The sequence below is a fragment of the Rattus norvegicus genome, chromosome 3, assembly GCF_036323735.1.
Source record: "Rattus norvegicus strain BN/NHsdMcwi chromosome 3, GRCr8, whole genome shotgun sequence".
In the NCBI taxonomy this organism is placed as follows: domain Eukaryota; kingdom Metazoa; phylum Chordata; class Mammalia; order Rodentia; family Muridae; genus Rattus; species Rattus norvegicus.
In genome coordinates, this window is record NC_086021.1 from 110,960,157 (window position 1) to 110,981,438 (window position 21,282).

At 47.2% G+C, this 21,282-nt stretch overlaps 1 protein-coding gene across 5 annotated transcripts in view; it reads right to left on the minus strand.

The window, feature by feature from the left end:
- Positions 1-1,321: 1,321 nt before the first annotated feature.
- Positions 1,322-21,282, minus strand: part of D430041D05Rikl (RIKEN cDNA D430041D05 gene like) — a 275,831-nt gene continuing 255,870 nt past the window's right edge. For all 5 annotated transcript variants that reach the window (XM_008762075.3, XM_017592182.3, XM_039106457.2 and 2 more), the window contains 4 exons: positions 15,066-15,163; positions 13,275-13,423; positions 11,100-11,251; positions 1,322-7,292 (listed from right to left, as the gene is read on the minus strand). In XM_008762075.3, coding sequence (XP_008760297.2) covers positions 7,011-7,292; positions 11,100-11,251; positions 13,275-13,423; positions 15,066-15,163 — 681 coding nt within the window. In that variant the 3' untranslated portion in view covers positions 1,322-7,010. The remainder of the gene's footprint in view (positions 7,293-11,099; positions 11,252-13,274; positions 13,424-15,065; positions 15,164-21,282) is intronic.

Below are 21,282 nucleotides of genomic sequence, written 5' to 3' on the forward strand. Positions count from 1 at the left end.
GAGAAAGAAATCCTTTCTCCCCACATGTTACCTTTGTCGGGGATATTCTTTTACCACAGCAAGAGAAATGAAACCAATACACTATATCTTGGAATGAGTTTGCTGTCCTTGCTCTACCAGGAAATTTGGGTGTAAGTGTGCCTTCTCCAGCTCTGGGACTGTCTCCCAATCCTTGGGCAGACGTAGGCACCGTCATTTGTTCCTTTCACTTGTCCTGCAGAGTCAGGAGTCACCGGTATCCAGGAAGAAGGAGAACGAGAATATGGAGGCAGGAAAGCCCTATCTCTACCGTAGCTTCTATCCATTGGCGCACCTCACTGAAAAGCACACGGTAAGGTCTCTACATTTATCCCTCAGCAGTGCCGTGTGACAGTGCCCTTGGGCTCAGTTAGGAGAGCACATCCTGGTCTGCTTTACAGAGTAGCAGGAGGAGATAAAACTTGCTCCTTGAGTCTCTGAGCAAGGACCTGTAAGGATTCAGCCAGTTGTGGGCGGGGCAGTGAAAAGCAGCTGGGAGATGCTGCCTGAGTTTGAATGACAAAAGTTTGCACCGTACCACTAGGCAGGAGGACACCCCTGTGCTTGCCTGTGGTGCTACAGGAGCCAAGCTTCCTTACCTCTGCTCTCTCCACTCCCCATGTCTCAAGATTTCTCCCTACTCATATTCTGCTTTCTTAGATCTTCACTTGGAACGGGCCCATGGTGGTTCGTCTGGGTCTTGACCATTCAGTTTGGACATGTGCTGCTAACAGACTGTGTTTTGTGTTTTCTAGTGGGAAGATATGGTTGGCCTTGTTCATGGACTGAGTCACATTCTTGGAGCTGGTCCACTTACGTGTCTGTAGGCCCTGGATTGAGTCTCTAGTCAACTAAAAGGCAGAGAACAGAGCAGGCGGGAGACCCCACACCCCAATCTCTGTGTAGGGCTCACACAAGGCAGGCTTTATGGCTGCTGTGTGTATGTAGCACAGAGTAGGCTAACATGATTATGGGAAGCCACTCTCCCAAGACTGTTGCTGTCTTTAGATTCATCTGGGGCCCTTGACCTTAATGGGACTTCTTTCTGTTCTGGAGGGCACACCCTAACAGACACTGGCTTCTGTCTAAAGCCCCAATTGCTTCTGAGGATGTGGGGACCACACAAAAGGGAGTATTTATTTCTTGCCTGTGATCCAGTGCCCAAGCAAGTGTGACTTCTGAGATCGCACTTCGAGGTTGGTCACCGTTCTGTAGTGAACCTCCAGTAGACACTGTTGTGTGGATGGGTAGTAAAGAGATTCCATTACACCATATGGAGGCGATGGAATGAGAAGCAGGCAGGTTTTGGGGTATGAAAGCCTTTGTCATTTTATTTTACAATAAAAAATTCTAACAGCATATGAACACTCTGTTCCCGGCAGAGGCAGAGGACGTACAAAGTTAATTAGGAAGCAAAGCATCGAAGTAACAACCGCTACATTCAAAGCTCCCATTCACGACTTTGCCCAGTGCATCTAAAGTGGTTTGAGAGACTCACAGTCTGGGTTTTTTCCACCCAGAGTCAAAGCACACGTAGAAACACTCACATACCCTCCAAACCACAGGCGATAACAGCAACTCCATGTGGGCTGACCTTTGTGGGCAATTACAAACTGCAGAATTCCTTTATTCTTCCTTGATAAGAAGTTGTGTCATTGAACACATGACAACACAAATTAATTCAGTGGGTAGCAGGAGCTGGACCCAACTGAGTTGTAAAACAAATGGCTTTAATAGCCAATCTTTCCAGTACACTTCCCAAACCAGGTTCAGACACATTGTACACATGCTCCTCATGGAGGTAGGAAGTACAGATGTTAGTATTTCCATTTGACCCGAGAGGAGTCACAGACCGGCCAGAGTGAGTCACTCAAGTCCTAGAATATTCACACCCTCTCAGAATCTCCACTCCAGCAACACTCCTCCCATTTTGTTTGGTACATTTTTTTTTCTTTTCTCTCCTTAATTTATGTGAGGGTGGAGGTGAGTTTAGACCCAAAGAAGAAATGAAGGAGCGCAAGGTGAGGCCACGGTTAATTTATGTAAAGTACATTGGATGGCCTCCTTCCATAATTTACAAGAGTCCGCACAAGCCAGCGGACGAAACGATTAGTTTCTAGATTTATCATAGGATGTTCTACAGTTACAACAGGATGGCTCTACATCAAGTACGGGCTTGACCTCTGAGGACAAAGTCTACCTTCTCGAAATCTCCCTCTTCTTGAAACCTAATCAAAGCAACTCGGTATCTTCTAAGAGAATCTGCTTCAGATACAGTTATATTTCTTACATACCCCCTCTCAGAAACACCTACATTTCAATATTTATGACCACCTAGATTCTGTAACAGTTCACCTAAGCAATCGGGAGCCCTTTCTGTTCTCAGAACACGTAACTTCTAGCCAGAAGCTCAGAGCCATCGTGGTTATCATTTTCACTCGAAACCAATCTTGTCTCAGAGAGACTCTATGGAGAGGCTCGTCAGTTTTCTCATCCATGCAAATGTGTGGCTGGGAGCCACATTAATAGCACCCGAGCTAAGATCATGCAATTCAGTTTACAAGTATTTATTGTCTGCTGAGCTGAGCAAGACATTGGGTTCACTGGGCCTTGGTCAGAGATCTTTTCTGGAGCCCAGCAGTGGTAACTAGGGTGGGTAGGGGTGGGGAGGTCTGGGGGCAGTCTGGCCAGTCCATCAATTGATCAAGTGTGTGCACTCTCACCTCATGTACGAGTGGGAGATGCCTTTTCCTCAGGGTGGGGGTGGTATCCAGAGGACTGCCCTCCGAGTGCTGGCTGCTGGGTGGTATCTTAGGGATACCGTCAGTTACAGTCTGTGGCAGGTTCCTTTAAGGAGTCCTGCTGATCATGGTCCTTCCTTGGGGTACCAACCCTCGACGAGAGCCCCTGCCGAATGGCTCCCTGCCTCTTTGCTTACAGCTGGCTGGCTGGGCACCTGCCCTGAGGGTGGCTTATCCACCTCAGGCAAATAGGAACTTGATCAATCAGATTCTCAAGCATTTGTGTAAGGAGTCTCAAAGATGCTAGTCCAAGAGTAGTGTGCCCGGGCAGGAAAGGTGTGGCGTGAGTCCTGAGGTTGGTATCTGGTTTCATGTGCATTGGTGAGGAAGCTGGATGTGCCTAGGCAAGCGACAGGGTGAAGCAGATGTGCTGAGAGAGACAGATGGGAGCTGCTGAGGAGAGAGTGCCAGAGAGAGAGAGAGAGAGAGAGAGAGAGAGAGAGAGAGAGAGAGAGAGGAGAGACAGAGACAGAGACAGAGAGAGAGACCCAGCAAGCAGGTAGACTGCTGATGCCTTCCTTGCCCTTTGCCACATCTGCATTTGGCTTCTCTCCTTTGCCCCAGTCTCTTCCCTGAGGGGGAACAAGACTAGACAGGTTTCTGGTCCTCGAGTCTAAAACACCTGTGAGGGTGGACTAGATGACAGAACGGTAACTTCCAATGCTTGGACCCTGGGTCACAAGCTAAATTACACTTAACACCTTTGGGGGCTAGGACTGTCCCTGGTAAGGGAAGTCCAAACTCTGAGGTTGGGTTTAAGTTCAAACCTTTCTCTAGAACTTGAAAACGTCTGTTACATCCATTATTCACTGAACTTTTGAGTACTTGTGTGCTATGTGGGGAAAACCTGGGACTCATTTATATGAAATCAATATTTTTTGATCAATTTCAAGTTTTGCCTGGCAGGGAAACATGGCTTTTACTTGGATGTAAGAATTGCCATTCTACCCATCCCCACAGAAGGCTTTCTTCTGAATCACAGATCTTACCTTTTTCTTTTTTTTTTTGAATTAAGATTATTCAGAAGTTGCACATCTTTTTTGTTTGTCTATCTGATTGTTGTTTTTCCCCCCCTGGGCTCTTAAAATAATGAGTGCACAGCATCATGTCTCCAGGGAGAGCGAGCTGTCGTGAACCCTTCCAGAGGCAGCATCCCCCCATTCCGCAGCTCACAATTACCATCCTGTTCCTGTACAATCTCAGATCTCAGGTACCAGACCACACAGCAGGCCTTCCTGTTCCCACCCTACTGGGTCACCTGATGCAGTGACAGTGCCAGAGCATCCCTGCTTGCCTTTTTGATCCACGGTGCTGAGTGAGTAAATTACCCCCATGGCAACGAAGGACATAGTCTCCAGTGGAACTCTCTGGAAACAGCCAAATTGGTTTTTTTTTTCTTTCTTTCTTTTACTTTTCTTTTGGCAAGAGCAATATGGAATCTCTCACATAAACCCTGCCTTTTTTTTTTTTTCCCCTGGGCACAGTTAGAGAAATGTGTCCCCAAGTGAACAGGCAGCTTGGTGAAATGGAGAGCAGGCTGGGGCATGAATCAGCAGGCTGGGGCTCAACCCTCCACTTGTCTGGAGTTTGGCTTCCTCCTTCCAAACCACTGAGATCCTCTATGGCTTCGGGGACTGTCGAAGGTCATGATGACCTGAGCTCACTGCAGCCTCCTCTGGGTGCCTGTGGAACTTCAGCTCACTTTTATATCTCATGATTTTAACCATCTGAACTTCTCAGAGTCTTCTATGCTAAGATTAGGAGACTCTTTAGGGAAGGAACAACATCTCAGTCCCAGGAGGCTTTAATCATGGTGGGAAAATATGACTATGAATTTTTTCATTAATTTAAGGTTTTCTTTGCATAGGCTTCTTGAACACACGGTGTCTAGTTTAAAGGGAATCTGATTTATAATGCTGTATTTTACTTGTCCGAATCAACTAAACATTACATGGGGCTCTCCACTGAGTGGCAGCTCCATTTTCCTAGCAATCTGGAGCCACACCATTGTTAACTCTAGATTCCTGATCTATCTGGAAGTTATTGGAGCCCAAAGCTTGGACACTGTCTTTTTGAAGCAATCATGTACTATGGTCCAAAAACTTCTTTCTCACACCCCAAGCATTTACTAAGTCCACAAAGTACTGGGTTGATACGCTGCATTGATGGGATGCTGATATTATTGATTAAGTGGAGCATTGTAGCTGGCGTTACCAGACTTCCACCATTTGCACGAGAAGGCTGAGTTTCTTTGGCTCTTTGTTCATTCAGGTGCATCGAATGCCTGTGTGGATGGGTTTAGGCATCCCGTTAGTCTGTCAATAATATCTTGCACCAGCCACAGTGTTCTGCAAGCTGATTTCAGATTTGGACTATAACTGGCCATTGGTAGAAATATACCATATATATACATGGAAATTACAAAAATACATTTTATTTATAGCTGATTTCTTATTAAGTAACAAAAGACTAACACTATGAAAGATCAACCAGCATACTAAAAGGCGCTACCTAACATCATCCCCACAAGAGACTTGTCTGGGGATTCCACGACATTACCGTCTCTGAACATTCCAGAAAGGACAGTTTGCCATACGGAAATAAAAACAGCTTCTTGGGAAAGTTCTGTGCTTTGACAGTTTGAATCTCCCATTCTAATCAGTTCCAATCCTACTCTCCTCTCTCTTCCCTCAGTAAAGACCAAAGAAACTCATGAAGACAGTGCATAGATGGGTTCAGAGGGACACGGGTACAGCGGAAGCGAGATGGGTCATGGGTGAAGGCGGGTAGGACCATGTTCCCTAATACACACCAAATTGGCCCACTGACACCATACATGGCTCCCAAGCTAGGGTGGAAACTTAGAGTTTCCTTTATTTCTGGAACCTCAAATCAGTTTTATTTGCACAGAGGGGTTTATTTGCTCTGGTGGTACCCCAGAGCTACAAGGCAGTGTTTCTACCCAGGACGCTGTGGGTTGATGCTTTATGCCAGGGAGAGTGACAAGGGACGTCACTCCCACAGGTAGCATCCCTGACATCTCAGCAAACGTCCTCCTGCGTCCATCCACTATGGAGAACTGGTAGACTCCACAAACGTTTAAAAAGATGCTTTAATTTAATTTCAGATAAGATTTTCTACATTCAGAAGTTTCTAGGAACAGAGGCTGCAGCTTGGAATGATATGGATCCACCTTTCCCATTTCTAATGGGACCCGTAACGGTCTGCTTCGTGCCACTCAGCAATGCGTGCAGAACGTCTCTGAGTAGGAGATAGATCTTGTTAAAGTCGATGTATCTATTACTCCCTCCGGAAGGCCAGGTTCTCAGGCCATCTTCAATACAGATGAAGCAAAACCTCCACAAACAACTGCTTCTCTTTTGTAGGCTCCCAAGCCTCTTAGCACCGATTCTCTTCCATTTGGATACCGATTGGCAGGAGACTCTACTTCCAAACTGACAACACCTTTTAAACAGGCTGTCAACACAAGTCTGCCATTCCGGCTCAGTGGCTCTCTTTCTTGGCCTTTAATTAACAGGTGGGGGGGAGAGGAGTCGGGACTATTTATAGGCACAGTCATTGGAACTGATTTCCATCCAATTCATTTGACTTTGAACATGAACCTTTAAAAGCAAAGAGAATCAAGTTTCTTGGTTGGAGAGTCAGTATCTCCCTTACAGACTAGAGGTGATTTTTTTTTTAAAGCGATCACGGTCATGGCTCAATGAGAGAGTACAGTCTGGTGGTTAATCACACTCCTGTGTTGCCTTTAACACAGAAAGAGAACATGCAGAGGTCACTGAAGACAGAGCAGCATTCTCTCCCTTCTGGTGATTTATGAAAATGGGACGTTGGACAGGAACCTGCAGGCTAGCTAGTGCCTCTCAGAACTAGGGCTCCTCAGGGACATTCCACCCACAGTCCAAACATTCAGCCCAACAGAATATCAAGCACAGGGTCCCAGTTAGGGACTTGTTGACCCACAATTGGCTGCAGAAGTCAGAATCCAGTTGTTTACAAGTTTCCTGATTTCCAGAAGCCCCACTGTTGACTCTCAGAATCCGAGGGTGAGAAAGAGCTTGTCTACTGTTTTTTTAATCATCTGGCGCCTCCACACATTAGGGGAGAGAAACCCAAAGCCTGTTGGCTGCCTCACAGTCTTTAAGGGAAGATCCCCTCAGAGTTGAGGCATTAGACCTGGAACTCAAACATATCTGTCTGCTTCTTGGCCAACTTGGCTACCTCCTCTCGGATAGCCTTCACAAGGGCCGCAGTGGAGATGTTAGTCAACGGAGTGTCTGGAGGCTCATTTTCTGTCAGGCTTTGCTGTGAGGCCGCTGCAGAGGGCACAGGAGCCTGCTCTAGGCTGGGGTGAAGGTTGGTTGGCTGGCTATACTGGCGAGGGAGCCTGGAGGGGGAGCTCTGTTGATAACGTGACCGGGGGTAGGCCTCAATGTACCCAGGAAGAGGGACCTGAACAAGAGGTTGGGAGAGAAGAGAAGACTTAGGTTAGGAGGAAGCACAAGGCAAAAGATACACTCAATATCAGAAGCAGGAAGTAACTGAGGTCAAGAAAAGAGACTTAGAGTAGAACTGTAATCATGGGCTATAGCCATCCAAACCTGCAGTCAGTTTCTTTAGCAAACAGCTAGTAGCCTTGGATCCACTAAATATGATATCTGGATAAATTAAATAGATGTCTTTCAACCTTGCCAAAAACATTAAGAATATACCAGAGCTCACAGTTGAATGATCACAGCTTTCTTTTTAGTATAAGCACAACTGAGTAAACAGAAGTGCTGTAGTTTTTACTAATAACAATGGCTAATATCCATTGAGCCCTAATGGTTTTCACACAGTATCTCATTTAGTTCTGCAAGCAGCAATCTGCTAGTAGGCGTCGTTATCCTCGTTTCATAGGTGACAACAATGAAGCAAAGGACATGGCCATCTAAGGAAGCGGCCACTATGCCACAAAGACATGCTGTACACAGGTGTACCTGGCCCCAAGCACAGAGAATTAATTCGTGCACTACAGTGTTTTTGATATGGGTTCACTATCACACTGTTGAAAAAAATAAACAAAACTCCTTTCATTGCAAGTGGAGACACATCATTCTTTACCTAACCGTATGGAAATCTCTGAGTGAGGCAAACAAAAGATGTCGAATCCTGGAATGTCTTGCCCACAGAAATAGTACCTTATGTGGAATGGTCTACAAAGACCTTCACATCCCCGGATGCTGGCTGGAACACTGGATAAATGAGTACAGAGGACACAGCGGGGCATGCTGTGCACAGTGCCATGGGGCAGGCACAGAAAACGTGCAAGGAAAATGTTTCTGGGTTCAAGAGGCTGGGTAGGAAGGCCAGACAGATGGGAAAACAAGAGCAAAAGGGGTACAGAGGTGAGGGGTGGGCTGAGTGGGAATTATGTCCCTAAGGTGTCCTATCTAAAAGCAAGTGAATGCTAGTCCACAGAGCTTCTTTAAAGCATCTACCCACTGCCTTGGACACACTTGTGAGAAGTAAAGGCTGGATCTCTGTCGTGGGCCTGATGACCACTCAGGCATCATGTGCACCACGTGCTGTCCCACTCACGGTGCAGCATGCTGGCCTTAGTGGTCTCCACAGATGTCTCCTGACTTCCGGGATTACAGACATGCACCACCATAGCTGGCCTCCTTCCCCATTAACAAACATGCTCATCTGGGGTCACTGAAGAGGACGGAACATGATAGCTGTCTTAATCTCTTCAGCCTACTCTAACGAAACATCACCGGCTAGGGAACTTGTAAAGAACAGTTACTTCATATACTCAGGAAGGCTGGGGACTCCAGTGTCTGGTGAGAGGCTTCTTTCTTAACTACTGCCTTTTCCTGTCACCCACATGACAGAAGCAGCAGGCAGCTATATGGAGACTTCCTCTATAAGAACATTTATCCTGTTCTCAAGTGTCTCTCCTCACAAACCAACCACCTCCCCAAGACCTACCTACTAAAGACATCATCATGGCATTGTGGAATTTAGAACAAGAATCACGAAGAGGACGCAAACATTCAGACATTTTGGATAGGGGAGTACACGGCAGGAGGCTGGCTACTCTGACGGTCCCTCTTTAGAGGGTAGGTTTCTGAGACCATGGGCTGGGAAGCCTTCATGGGTGTCAGCAGAAGAGAAGCCAAGGTCTGGGTGGATCTGGCAGAAATGGGCTCTGAGGCTGCTTCAGTGGCCCAGGTGAGGCCAAGAGGACCCACTCAAAGGAAATAATTGCACTGATGCCTTAAGTTTGAGTTTGGGATTTAAATTTCACCACAGGGACTTTGTAAATAAATAAAAAGGGAGTCTCTGCACACATGGACTGGAAGGTTGTCCCCACACTATGGAGGGAGTCCAGGTTTGGACTGTCCCACTTATCCAGCCACAAGAGCTAAGAATATATGGGTGACTGGAACTGACCAAGTACCAAGGTCAGAATACAGGAAGTCTTTAAGGTCACAGCTCAAGTTTCCATTCTTTCTGGGACTTTTCCCAGCCTGACACCAGCCAAGTGTTTCCATGTAGTTCTCTGGTGTGGTGGACATTCCTCCTGGGGCCATCACCACCTGTCTCAGTCCATCAGTTTTGTGAAGGCAGGCTCCTTCCACCCCCCCAACTTTCTCTCTGCTTGTCCCATGCTCACAATTAAGCCTAGTATAATTCTCCCAGAGCCTGGGGTTCTAGGCACAGTTAAGAAATCACCGAAGGGTGGCCAGTAGGTGCCAAATGTGTGGGGAGGAAGCTGCTAACATTTCACATTTAGCTAACTGCATGAACCAGAGTACAGAGAGTCAATACACAACCCCTTCTGTGACATCAAGCCTTCATGCTAGTGGTTAGAATCAGCAAGGGACAGCCCAACTGGAGTGGTCTCAGGAATGGAGAAGATGAGAAACTAAGCTTTTTGTAGGCTAGCATTATTACGCTTTGCTGTCCGAAATCCAGGACAGCAAATACTACTCCTTGACAGACGTCATCAATCGATCACAGCACAAGCTCCTGTTAAGCCTATGTTGTGATTCTGAATGTAAACTGTACTTCACAGGCTTGTGTATTCGAACTTGATCTTCAGCTAGTGGTGATTTTTCAGAAGGTTCTAAAATCTTTTAGAGGTGGGAGAAGGAATAGAGAACATTCATTTCAGAAATACTCTCTATGCAATGTGGCAAGTAGTTTTATATTTTAGAAACCAAAGATGTAAGCTTTGGTCAATAGGAAGGTTTATACACATAGGATCAACAACAGTTGAAACTTGATGTAACTACCTGCTGCAGGGTATGATGATCCCAGGGCTTTGGACAAAGATATTGCCAGAGTTCAGTGTCAAGGTGTTTCCCAATGCTAGGAATGTATTCCAAAGCATGCAGAGGCCAATGCTGAGAGTGACCAAAGCATGCAGGGACTGTGGAGTTCAGCTGGGGGAGTAGCCTTCCCAGTCTATACCAGGTGAGCTTAGGAACCAAGGACAGCATAGGTGGCTCTGCTTTTGTATCTTTTTATTTTTTTGCATGGCCACGTCTGGTAACTCCAAAGGCAGTTCTCACATTCCTATATAGATTGAAGGGAATTCTTGTGTCACATTCCTGTGTGGATTGAAGGGAGATATCAAATGACCAGGACAAACAAAGCCTTAGGTAGAAGTCAAGCAGGAAGTCTTGGGATCTACCATACAGTGGTTTCAGGGTTCCTGAGGCTTCATTTGCTGACATTTGATCTAAACTTTTATAGAATGTGACAACTGAGAGAAACAAGTTAATAAACACTTCAAAGTGAATTACGACCCTGGTCTTCGCTCTTTTCTAGATGCGTGGCCTTACATGCTATATATCACACGACTAAAGCCTCAGTTTCCTTACCTGCAAAATGGGAGTAGTCATGGGGATCACAAAACTCACTTGATCAAACTGTCGTGAAGATTAAACAGGACAGTATAATGAAACATCTAACATGGGGTCTGACAGAAGAACACTAAACACATGGTAGTTACTACTGTAAAACTTACTTGGTTGAAGCCACCCTGTTAGGAAGAGGTTGAATGCATACCAGAAGACAAGTTCAGACTCCTCCATCAGAGGTCACATGCCTTACCACACAACCTCTTTTAAAATCCTCACTTCATCCAGCAGCGTGGTGAGAGGGGCCCCCGAGGGAACCAGACGCTGATCTTTGCCTTTCATCTCATTTTCTCCCCAAGCTGTGTCTAACAAGGGGCGTTTTATGGGAGCATCACGAGGGTCTCACCGAATCAGCCCACTGGCTAGGGAGCTCACTGTCTCCTGCATAGGACATCCAGGCCTGGCTCCTGTAGGACGGCGGTGGAGTTGGGATGAAGTAGCCGGTGAAGCCGGGTCTGTTGGCAGCTGGGATGGCAAACACCGCTGGCACCGTGTTACCTGCACAGAGGAAGTGGCTGGAAGGTCAGGAGAAGCTGGACTCTGGATCCAGACCCCGACCCAACAAGAACCAAGTAGACGCCGTTTCACAGACACCTGGCTGCCTCAGTGAATCAGGCCTGACGCGAGATTCATGTTCTGGGCTATTATTTCCAAGCGGCTCCGAATAAGGCAGAGAAGACTCGGGCCACAGGGACTCCACCTAATGCGGAGCAGAGCCCTGGCCACAGGGGCTGAGATTCTACACAGTGCCTCAGCGGAGAGGGTGACTACCGTGGAGGGTACCTGGCTTTCCTTACTGGAGCTCTCCCAAGGGTACCGTGACTGCCAAGGGGAGCAGGTGGCTCCCTACTCAGGGTATTTGGTACAGGCCAAGAGGGGCTGAGGTCCAGGCTGTGTTCTCTTTGTACCGGGTGGGGCTGCATCTACTGTTTCTCTACTTCATGAGATGCTTCATGGGCTAGCAGTGCCTCCTTTTGCTCACCCTGCCATCCCCTCAGAGGAAGTAGAGAGTCCAGCTGGCACCCTTCCCACGAAGCCTGCCTTGGGAAGTGGGAAATGTAGGTAGGACTCTGACACTGGTCCAGGCTAGGGGATGCACAGGCCATTGTGGAGGAAGTGGGGGGCCTCAGTCGGCCCCCATCGCCTGCCTACTCAACATGGCATCATCTGCTGTGGCTGAGGTCCTGGCTTTCTAGGCTTTGAAGGTCTGACTCCCTCTAGAGAGCACCCATCCACTTCCTCATCTTATTCCAGTAGCCTTGACCTTGTCTAGAGGAAATCACACCTTAGGTGCAGGTGCTTTCTTCCTGGGAGGACATATGGTTTTAAAGATTCAGCAAAGGCAATCAGAAGGAATGGATTTGACCAGAGGAATTCCTGGAAACCAGTGTTGGCAACTGGTGCTGGCAGGTTTAGCCATGAGGGTATGGCATGAATACAATAAAAATCCAACCAGGTCACATACAAACTAGGGCATGTGCAAACCTCCAGTTCCATTTTGGCATTGTCTGTCAGTGACAAACAAAACCAAACCAAAACCAAAACCCAAAAAAGAGAACAAAAACAAAAGCAACTCCCCCCAAAACAAACAACAACAACAAAACCTCAAAAACCAAAAAAAAAAAAAAAAAAACGACCCAAAACAACGACAAAAAAACCCCAATAACCTGGAAATGACCCTTCTGTCCATCAAAAGGATGAACTGCTGCAGATCGTGTCACAGGACCCCAGCATAGAAGTGGAAATGAGTGGCTAACTTCTGCTTATACAGCCTCTGGAGAAGCCCTACAAAGCTACTGAGTTAAGACAATGGTGCAGAAAGAAACGTGTAGCATGTGATTTGTGAAAATGTACATAACATTGTATAGATCTAAAACTTACAGCGGGAGGGTGATGGTCACCTTGGGGAAGGATGGCTATGTGTGTGTCAGCTGTGAAGGTAAAATAAACAGAAACCTTTGTGATGGTTTGTATATGCTCGACCCAGGGAGTGGCACTATTAGAAGGCACGGCCCTGTTGGAGTAGGTGTGTCACTGTGGGTGTGGGCTTTAAGACCCTCATCCTAGCTGCCTGGAAGCCAGTATTCTGCTAGCAGCCTTCAGATGAAGGTGTAGAACTCTCAGTTCTGCCTGTACCATGCCTGCCTGGATGCTGCCATGTTCCCGCCTTAATGATAATGGACTGAACCTCTGAACCTGTAAGCCAGCCTCAATTACATGTTGTTCTTATGAGAGTTGCCTTGGTCATGGCCTCTGTTCACAGCAGCAAAACCCTAACTAAGGCAATTTGAAATACAATGACATAGTAACACTACCTGGACTTTTGCATAATTGGGTATTTTGCCTAGTTTCAGCCCTTCCTTCCTTCCTCCCTTCCTTCCTTCCTTCCTTTGAGAAGTAAAAACTAGTATCTCCTTTGGTTGATGCCAGTGAGGTCAGAGGACTCTGGTTCCTGATGGTGGCGGTTTGTGTGGACTGGGAGGATTCAGCACAGGGAAGGAGGTTTTCTCTTCTGACTCACCTGAATAATTTAACGCCGACTGATCCAGCTGCGTCACGGACACAGGACCTCTGGACACCTGGGCAAAGGAGGCACTGTCATGCAACTGTGTGGCCTCAGGTCCTGTGGACTCCGCCATCCGGGTCTTGCTGCCGATGTCTGAGGTGGACCTGGGCAGGGTGGAGGGGCTGTGTGAGCATGCCTGGGGCATCAAATGGTCACATTGCCCTTAGAAGTAGCCTACTGCCTTCCAGCCCCATCCTCATGAGGTGTGGGACTGATTTGCCCCAATTAGCAAAAGGACTGCTGGTGGTGTCAGCATGGCTGGAGGCTCCCCGACCTGCAGTAGGGCTTGGTGATTTTTTTTCCCTGTTTGAGGTTAGTTCTCTAAGGATGGTTCTGGGTAGTAGAATATTTAATTTCCATGTAAAAGCAGAAAGGCAATTAGTTCTGGGTATTAGCTGGGGACAGTAGACCTAGGAGGTGATGACATCAGCAGTAGCCAATGAGATGGACAGCTTTGCCTCTAAAGTGTATTCCTGGTCTAATGCTCTGGGAAGGGAAGTGACATCCTCATGTTGGTGAGGATGGTGGATGGTGCAGGAGGTGGGGATGGGGGATTGGCAGAAGCAATGGATAGACAGATAGATGATGGCTATTAGCAAACTCGCCACAAAGCACCTCTGATCTGGAACTAATGGGAATAGCTCAGCCCCCTCCACTGCCATCCCAGCCCTGTGCTTCCTTAGGGAGGCTAGGGAGACCTGGCAACACTGCTGGGTGGGAGAGCCAGTGTGGGTGTTTTTACTTCTTCCCTGCCTGTTTGCTCCCACAATCCTGCTCCAGACCTTCTCAGGGAAGCTTCCGGATCCTGCCCCATACACTCTGCTGTGGGCCCTTCCTGAGAAATCCCACAGAGTTTACAGATCAGGGCTAACCAGGACCTCAAGAGGCCAGGCACTCTGCACGGAGCCACATGGCAGACCTTCGGCAGGTCAGCTTCTTTCCACACACCCAGGCTGCCATTGGCCTCCAGGGGCGATGACAAGCCAGCTGGACACTGAACCATCAGAGCCGAAAACACCATCTTTTTCTAGGGAAGCTAACTTATTAAAAAACAAAACAAAACAAAGAACCTCACAAAGTACATGCTTGTGTCCCATACATGGGCTGACTTGTATGTTATGGGTCAGCGCCAGGACAGTGACCTATGCATTCCCCATGGCAGGGTCATCTACTCCCTGGCCATCAGAATTAGTCCTTCCTTCCCCAGAGCTCCTGGTTTGTCTATTTCTTGTACCACTTCATTAATGACGTGTGCTGGCTGCATCCGTATCAAACAGCAGAGCCAGCAAATGCCTCATATTGAGATGCATGACTTCAACCTTTCTCTTCATAAAGTCGAGGCTGGGAGCGGGTGCCCAGACCTACTCCCTGGCCCCCAAGACACTGCCCTGTGAGTAACAAAGGGAATTGTGGGTATGCAAACACAGCAGGAAGCAGCCCCGCCTGTTATTTTCATATCTTCATGGTTAGGGTATGCACAATCAAGGTCCAGGGTGATTTTGACTGTGAGGTCTCAGGAACCTTTTATTTAGAAAGGCATGCAAATTGCTCAGTGTGCAGTGGTCTCTACTTCCTCCATGATTCCTCTGTGTTCCAGCCACACAGGACCATCTTGAAGAGGGGCAGGAACCAATAAACTTGCTTGAGGTTACCAGTTGCAACGTGCACAGGAGTCAACAGCCCAGGGGAGGGGGATTCAAATATTTTACAAATATCCCAAACAAAGCCAAGAGTGGACTATGTTACCGCCTGAGGGAAGCCACTGCCACAGGGCCTGTCCGGGGAGGAACAGGAGGGGGGGGACTGCCCATGACCATTTCAGGAAGCTGGGAGAACCTGTAAGCCTGTGAAGAGACAAGCAAATAAGAGAGTTGTTAAAACCTAATTCACTGAGCACATAGCTTCTTCTTTAAGGAGGAAGTACACTTCCAAAGGCCAAACTCTGCTTTCTTCCTCACAAGAGTTCCCTAGATCTTCCTTCAGGCAGTCCCCCATCTCATCACACGCAATCTCATCAATCATGACTCATTTGCATGGACCCCTGCAGTCTCAGAGCCCCTCAGAACCTTAGAACACAACACAAAACGCAGTGTTGTCACAGGCTGCTTCTCCGTACTGCAGGAGTTTCTCCTGGTTCTGCCCATAGCTCCTTCCTTCACACTGTCCATCCTGTCCCATAATCCCCTAGAAGCCTAAGGAAATGACTACTCTCTGGCTAAATTATATGGCTGCTTGCTTGTTTATTATCTGCTGCCAGCTAGACTGTAATCTGAGGTTTTAAGGGCAAGGTTCTGTTGTCAGTAATATCATGCCTGGAATATTGACCGATACATAGGAGAAGATCAATAAATGATAGAGTGGAAGAGGAATGAATGACTCATTGGCGGTGGCTTCCTCTCTCATGGAACGCAGGCTTAATGTGGGAAAGGAATGGATTTGGGGGCAGGAGGATCTGATGAACGCACTTTAAACTCCTAGGTATGTCTGGTGACTTCTGTGGACTTCAATGTCCTCTTTTGAAGCGGAGACATTGATGCTGCACTTAAAAGGCTACTGAGAAGCTTGGCAAGGGTGTGTGTGGGCACAGAGTTTGTAACATACAAAAGCACCTTTCACAGATAAGGGATGGGCACCATCAGCAAAGCAAAGACTTTAATCAGCATGTGAGGGGCTAAAAGAAAGACATGATCAGAGAGGCTCAGGCCGAGGTCTACTGTAAAGAGAGAAAAATCTAGAGATGCTCTTGGGCTAGACAAAGCCCAAATTGTCTTTTTAGGGCAGTGTGCTTTCCAGCCAGACTCTCACGGAACATGATACCAGGCCTTTAAACCCCCAAGCTTCAGGATAAAATGCTGCAGCAAGGGGACCCAATAAATAGGATTCTTTGAGCTGAAAGAGGTCCCCGCCTTTCTCTAGCACTACAAGCAAACAGCCTACCTGTCAGGGCTTACCCACGTAACAGCAGTGAGGCCATAGAGAAAACACACTTTTTAAATGCACCGTGAAAATTATGAGCTGTAAGGGAAATCTCTAAGGACAACCCTGGCGTCCTCCCGCCCCTCATCTCAGCAAACTAAAACGAAACTGTGAGCTGACACCAGATTCGGAAAAAGTGAGCAGGAAGCAAATGCAAAAGATGTGACTGACAAGGAGACAAAGCGGGCAGCCGAAGTCCGATTATGAGATCAGACCTCTGCACGGGGCAGGCAGAGGCAGCTGTGCCTGAGATGTCCAGTGCCTGGCAAGCCTTGACATCTTCTTGGGGGCAGAACTGGTGAGGTTCCAAGGCTGAGATGGAAACACCTGGAAATTCTCTTTGGAGTGGAGTTTCCCCAAAGTAGGTTCACAGGAGTAGCACAATTAAAAATTAAATAGGAGCTCGTACTACAAACAGGAGCTTATGAAGTAGACCAGAAGGGTAGAATGAAAGTCAGTACCAAAGAAGCAGACACAGATCTTTAAACACTTTCAAGTTTCAGCTCTTCAAATATAAACCAAAAAATAACATTGTAACAAATGCTCTTAAAGCATTAATTGACCTGGGCTGATAGCTCAGTGGTTAAGGACACAAACTATCCATAGGCTCCAAGTTCAGTTCCCAGCACCCATATTGGGCAGCTCCCAACTGCCTGTACTTCAGCCCTAATACCCTTTTCTGGCCCTATGGGAATCCCACTCACAATTTTAACAAATCCAGGTTCTCACATAACCCATATCACATAATTTAAAGTAAGGATACCTTTAAAAAAAAAGTATTAACTGACAAAATTGGGTTGTCACTAGGAATGGTAGAACATACTCAAAAATAAAAAAACCCCCAACAATTTTCAGATGTAAAACAGGGTTCTTGAGATAAAGCACTCAGTTGTCAGGGAATTAAAGTGTGCATCAATACGAGGAGAATTAAGAAACTTGGAGCTAGAACTGAGGAACTTAGTAAGAATAAATTGTGAGAAAGAAGAAAGGAAGGAAGGAAGAGAGAAAATCGAAACTATAAGAAGATGTGCGGAGTTGGGGTGAACAGGCCTGACATGTAAGTCTAGGTGCTGAAGGGCAGTGGGAAAATGGTTTTGGGTGACTTCCTACATTGCTCCCACTTTATCTTCTTGGGCAGAGTCTCCCACTGAACACAGCAAGCACTCTATCCACTGGGCCACCTTCAATAGCTGTGAAGCCATTTTGAGAGACCTTAAGATGTACACAAAAGCAGCTTATCTGATTTGATCATTCCCTTATTTTACAACTCCCGGTTTTATCCGGATTGAAAGCCATTGTCCTGGATGTCTTCCCAGCCGAACCTTCCACGATTCTCAACAATTCTACAAGTGAAGTGCTCCTTTCCCCAAATAAAAGGGTGAGCAACCCCTGCCTCTCCTGGTCTCTGATGCTATTCAGAAAAGAGGGCAGACCTCTGTTTTTATGTCTGGCTCTTGGGAGGCTTATTCTGCGCCCAACACAGTTTGCCAGGCAGGAAAACGCTTCCTCTGCTGTCTGTCTCATAGTAAATCACTAAAAGATTTGATAAAAGTCCTGCACCTCTGCTGAGCATTGAAGGAGTCCCTTTATTGCAGGCATCTTCAGGATTGAAGCACACAACTACACAGGAGAACAGACCCCACACTCTTGGGCTCTATGTCCTTAGGACTTTGGTAGTCACATAAACAGCAGAGGCGGCCATTGTCATGTGTGCATGGGATAAGAAAATCTTCCTACACTTCCCTCTATGTAAGTACAGAGGTTCTGTATGTCCTATCTCCCATCACGGTTTCCTTCCTGGCTCCATGCATTTATTATTTCTGGGTACAATATGTATTAGGTCTTATGTGATGGGGATCCACTTCCTCCTTCGCTACTAGAAGCTGTTATTCAAAACTATTGATGGCCTCCAAGTTCCTAAGTCCATAATCAAGCTTGTTGCATTCAGTTTGACATCCAAGAATACATCTTTTGTGTTTAGGGGCTTGGAGGGGTCCCTTTTCTCTAGACAGGAAAGGCTGGAGACTCAGAACTGAAGGCAGCCTTTATAAATGGGTCTCAGATCTCCATGGCTGCGTGTAACTAAATAGGGGAATCTTTAGACTCAGAAATTTGATTATAATGTGGAAAGAATGAAGGTGATGTTTCAGGCCCACCTGGGTTAGAGGTGAAGGATCAGAGGGAGCCACCTTCCCTAGCAATCTCTGTGGGGTGAACACAGAGAAGCAGGGGCCTTCTGTGAGCATGTACCTACCAAAGAGGAGACAGCCGGAAGTGCAAACCTCAAGGGTAGCACTGTAGCAATAAAGGGTGGATGAGAGCTTCCTAAGAGGAGCAGGCTGGGGATCTTGGGTTTCGTATTAGCAGGGAAGGTAGAGCCATAGGCCAAAGCTAAGCTGCCTCCATTAGAAGCTGCACCGGTCAGCCTTGCGTTACCATAACAACCCCAGAGATCTATCATCCAAGAAAAGTTTTTTCCTTTTTATGTTTTGACTTGGAGATTTAGATGCCTCGGAATATGATTGGTTGGCCCAGTCGCATTGGTCTTGTGGTACTGAGTCACAGGAGGTGTCCTCATGGCCTGGGAATGGAAGAGAGAAAGAGACTGGGGTTCCATCACTCCTTTTATGTAGGAGAAGCTTAGCCAAGCAGGCCCAGGAGCAATGCTGGCCTATGTGCTGCTGATGTTTCCTCCCTGTGCCAATGTAGAATCTGCCAGCACAGCTAGAGACTGCAGATGCTGGACCAGGCAACGGAGGGAGACAGTGAGAAAAAGACAGCACCATAGCTGGGTACTTGAGCGCCAATGAGATGCTGGGAGGTGGGGTATAAACTGGAAGGCACAGTTCCTGTAATAAACTGGTCTGCCTTTGCCACTTGCCCAACTCCTGGAATCTGTGTCATTGACTTTGCTCCTTCCTACTCCCACCCCAAGAGTCTTGGTGGGGGTTCCAAGCAACACTTTTAAGGGCACAGCTCCAGTGATCAGAATATAACCCCTCCCCAACTAGGCCTCACCTCTTAAAGACTCTGTCACTTCTCAACAGTACCATGGCCTGGGGGACAGCTCTGATCTAAACTACAGCAGAAAGCATTGCCCAAGCTCAGTAATCGAGAAAAGCATCCACTCTCTTAATACACAGCTACAGGCAACTTTGTCCAGATTGAGTCTTCTAGAAAGATAGTTCTGGATTATTTGAAGATAGGGACTTGATGATTAAAATCTAACTCCAAGGAGGGACAGAGCACATTGTTCATCTTGCTTTATCAGACAACCGAGAGGAATGGCTGGAACACTGCCCGAGAGCTATGGATGGATGAGCATTGTCCATAGCTCGCACTGCCACAAAGAGAGAAAGAGACGCCGAGACCACGGTCCTTATTTCGGTATGTGAGAATACTGAAGCCCAGATAGGTCAACTGACTGGTCAAAAACCACAGAGCTGACGAAGCACACTGTCTGTAATTCAGAGCTGGGGGAGGGCAGTACAGAGGACATGGCTTTAAACCCGAGATTGGTTCTTAACTGACCCTTCACAGCTGCTTGGCCTGAGGCACATTACCATCTCCTGCCTTCTGTCTCATTAGGCATAGAAAAGAATAGAATCGCACCCTGATTTCAAAGCTGTTTCAAAATTTTTAAAATTCACATGTATGTGTGCATATGTATTGTGTGTTATATGCCCCAGGTAAGCACATGCCCAATGAATCAAGAAGAGGACATCGGTTCCTCTGGAGCTGGGGTTTGAGGTGGTTGTGAGCTACCTGACGTGGGTGCTCGGAATTGAACCCGGGTCCTCTGGAACGACATCAGTCTCTCTTAACCACGAGTTCTCTCTCCAGCTCCTCAAAGCTGTTCTAAAGCTTTCTAGCTTGCTTTGAAATAATAGGTACTCAGTATGTAAAGGGGAGAGGTTATGGAACCTTTAGGAGGTAGGGCTTAGCTGAAGGAAGCAGGTTGCTGAGGGCGGATCCTTGGGGTATCTTATCTCCGTCTCCTCTTTCCTCAAAACGTGGGCCAGACTCTGAAGTCATGAGCTAGACTCAGTTTTCCTCCTTCAGGCTGCTCACTCAGGCAGCTGGTCAGTGACACAGCGACATGAGGGTAACTAATACAGTGGGCAGGGAGAGGCGTCCTTCAGCGTTTTCTCTTCTCTTCCCATGCAGTGCCCTCCTGTGGATCCAGCGACTAGTGGTGTTCCTAAGTCTAGTGGAGCACACTTTAGTCAAACATCAAGGGCTCTGATAGCTTTCAGGGGCAGGGCTCAGGGACAAGCAAGGGCAGAGAGGCTCGGGTCAGTATGGCACAGTGATCCTGCCTTCAAGGATCCCGAGAGCGTCACAGTGCACGATCAGCAGTGACTGGTCGGGACCATCTCCCCGGTTCCTTACCCACCTGGCCATGGAAGCTCAGGACAGATTCGAAATTTATTTGGAGAAATAGGAGCAATGTGATAGGTTGGGAATCCAGGTGCTGTGGCGGCTATAAACATGCCTGAAATGTTGGCATGGTTTATTATTAAAGGTTTGGGAGAGGGCTTTTCTGTTTCTAAGGGGGGAGGAGGAACACAAGCTTGTCAAATCCACTTACTTGTCTCCATTACTAGGCCAGTGACAGGAATAGAAAAAGCTCCTCCGAACCAAGTCAGCTTCCTTATGAGGAGAACATACACCAAGCATGTAGACATTTGCATTTTCATTAGAGCTGGAAGGTCAGACATCCCTACAGTTCACATCTAATCAGAATACGGAAAGCACGTGGGCGTGAGTGTTAGACATCACTGGGGTTTAACATTTCTGCCATTAAGAACTGCTCATTTGGCATCTGGGTCCATGGATTCCACAACTGGGGATTCAAATGTCTGCAGATGGGATGGCCTCAAAAAGAAAACTGAGTCTGTACTGAGCACACACAGACGTTTCTTATACTTATTCCCCAAACAAAGGAGATGACAGCTATCCACATAGTATCTGGGTTATGTCTTTC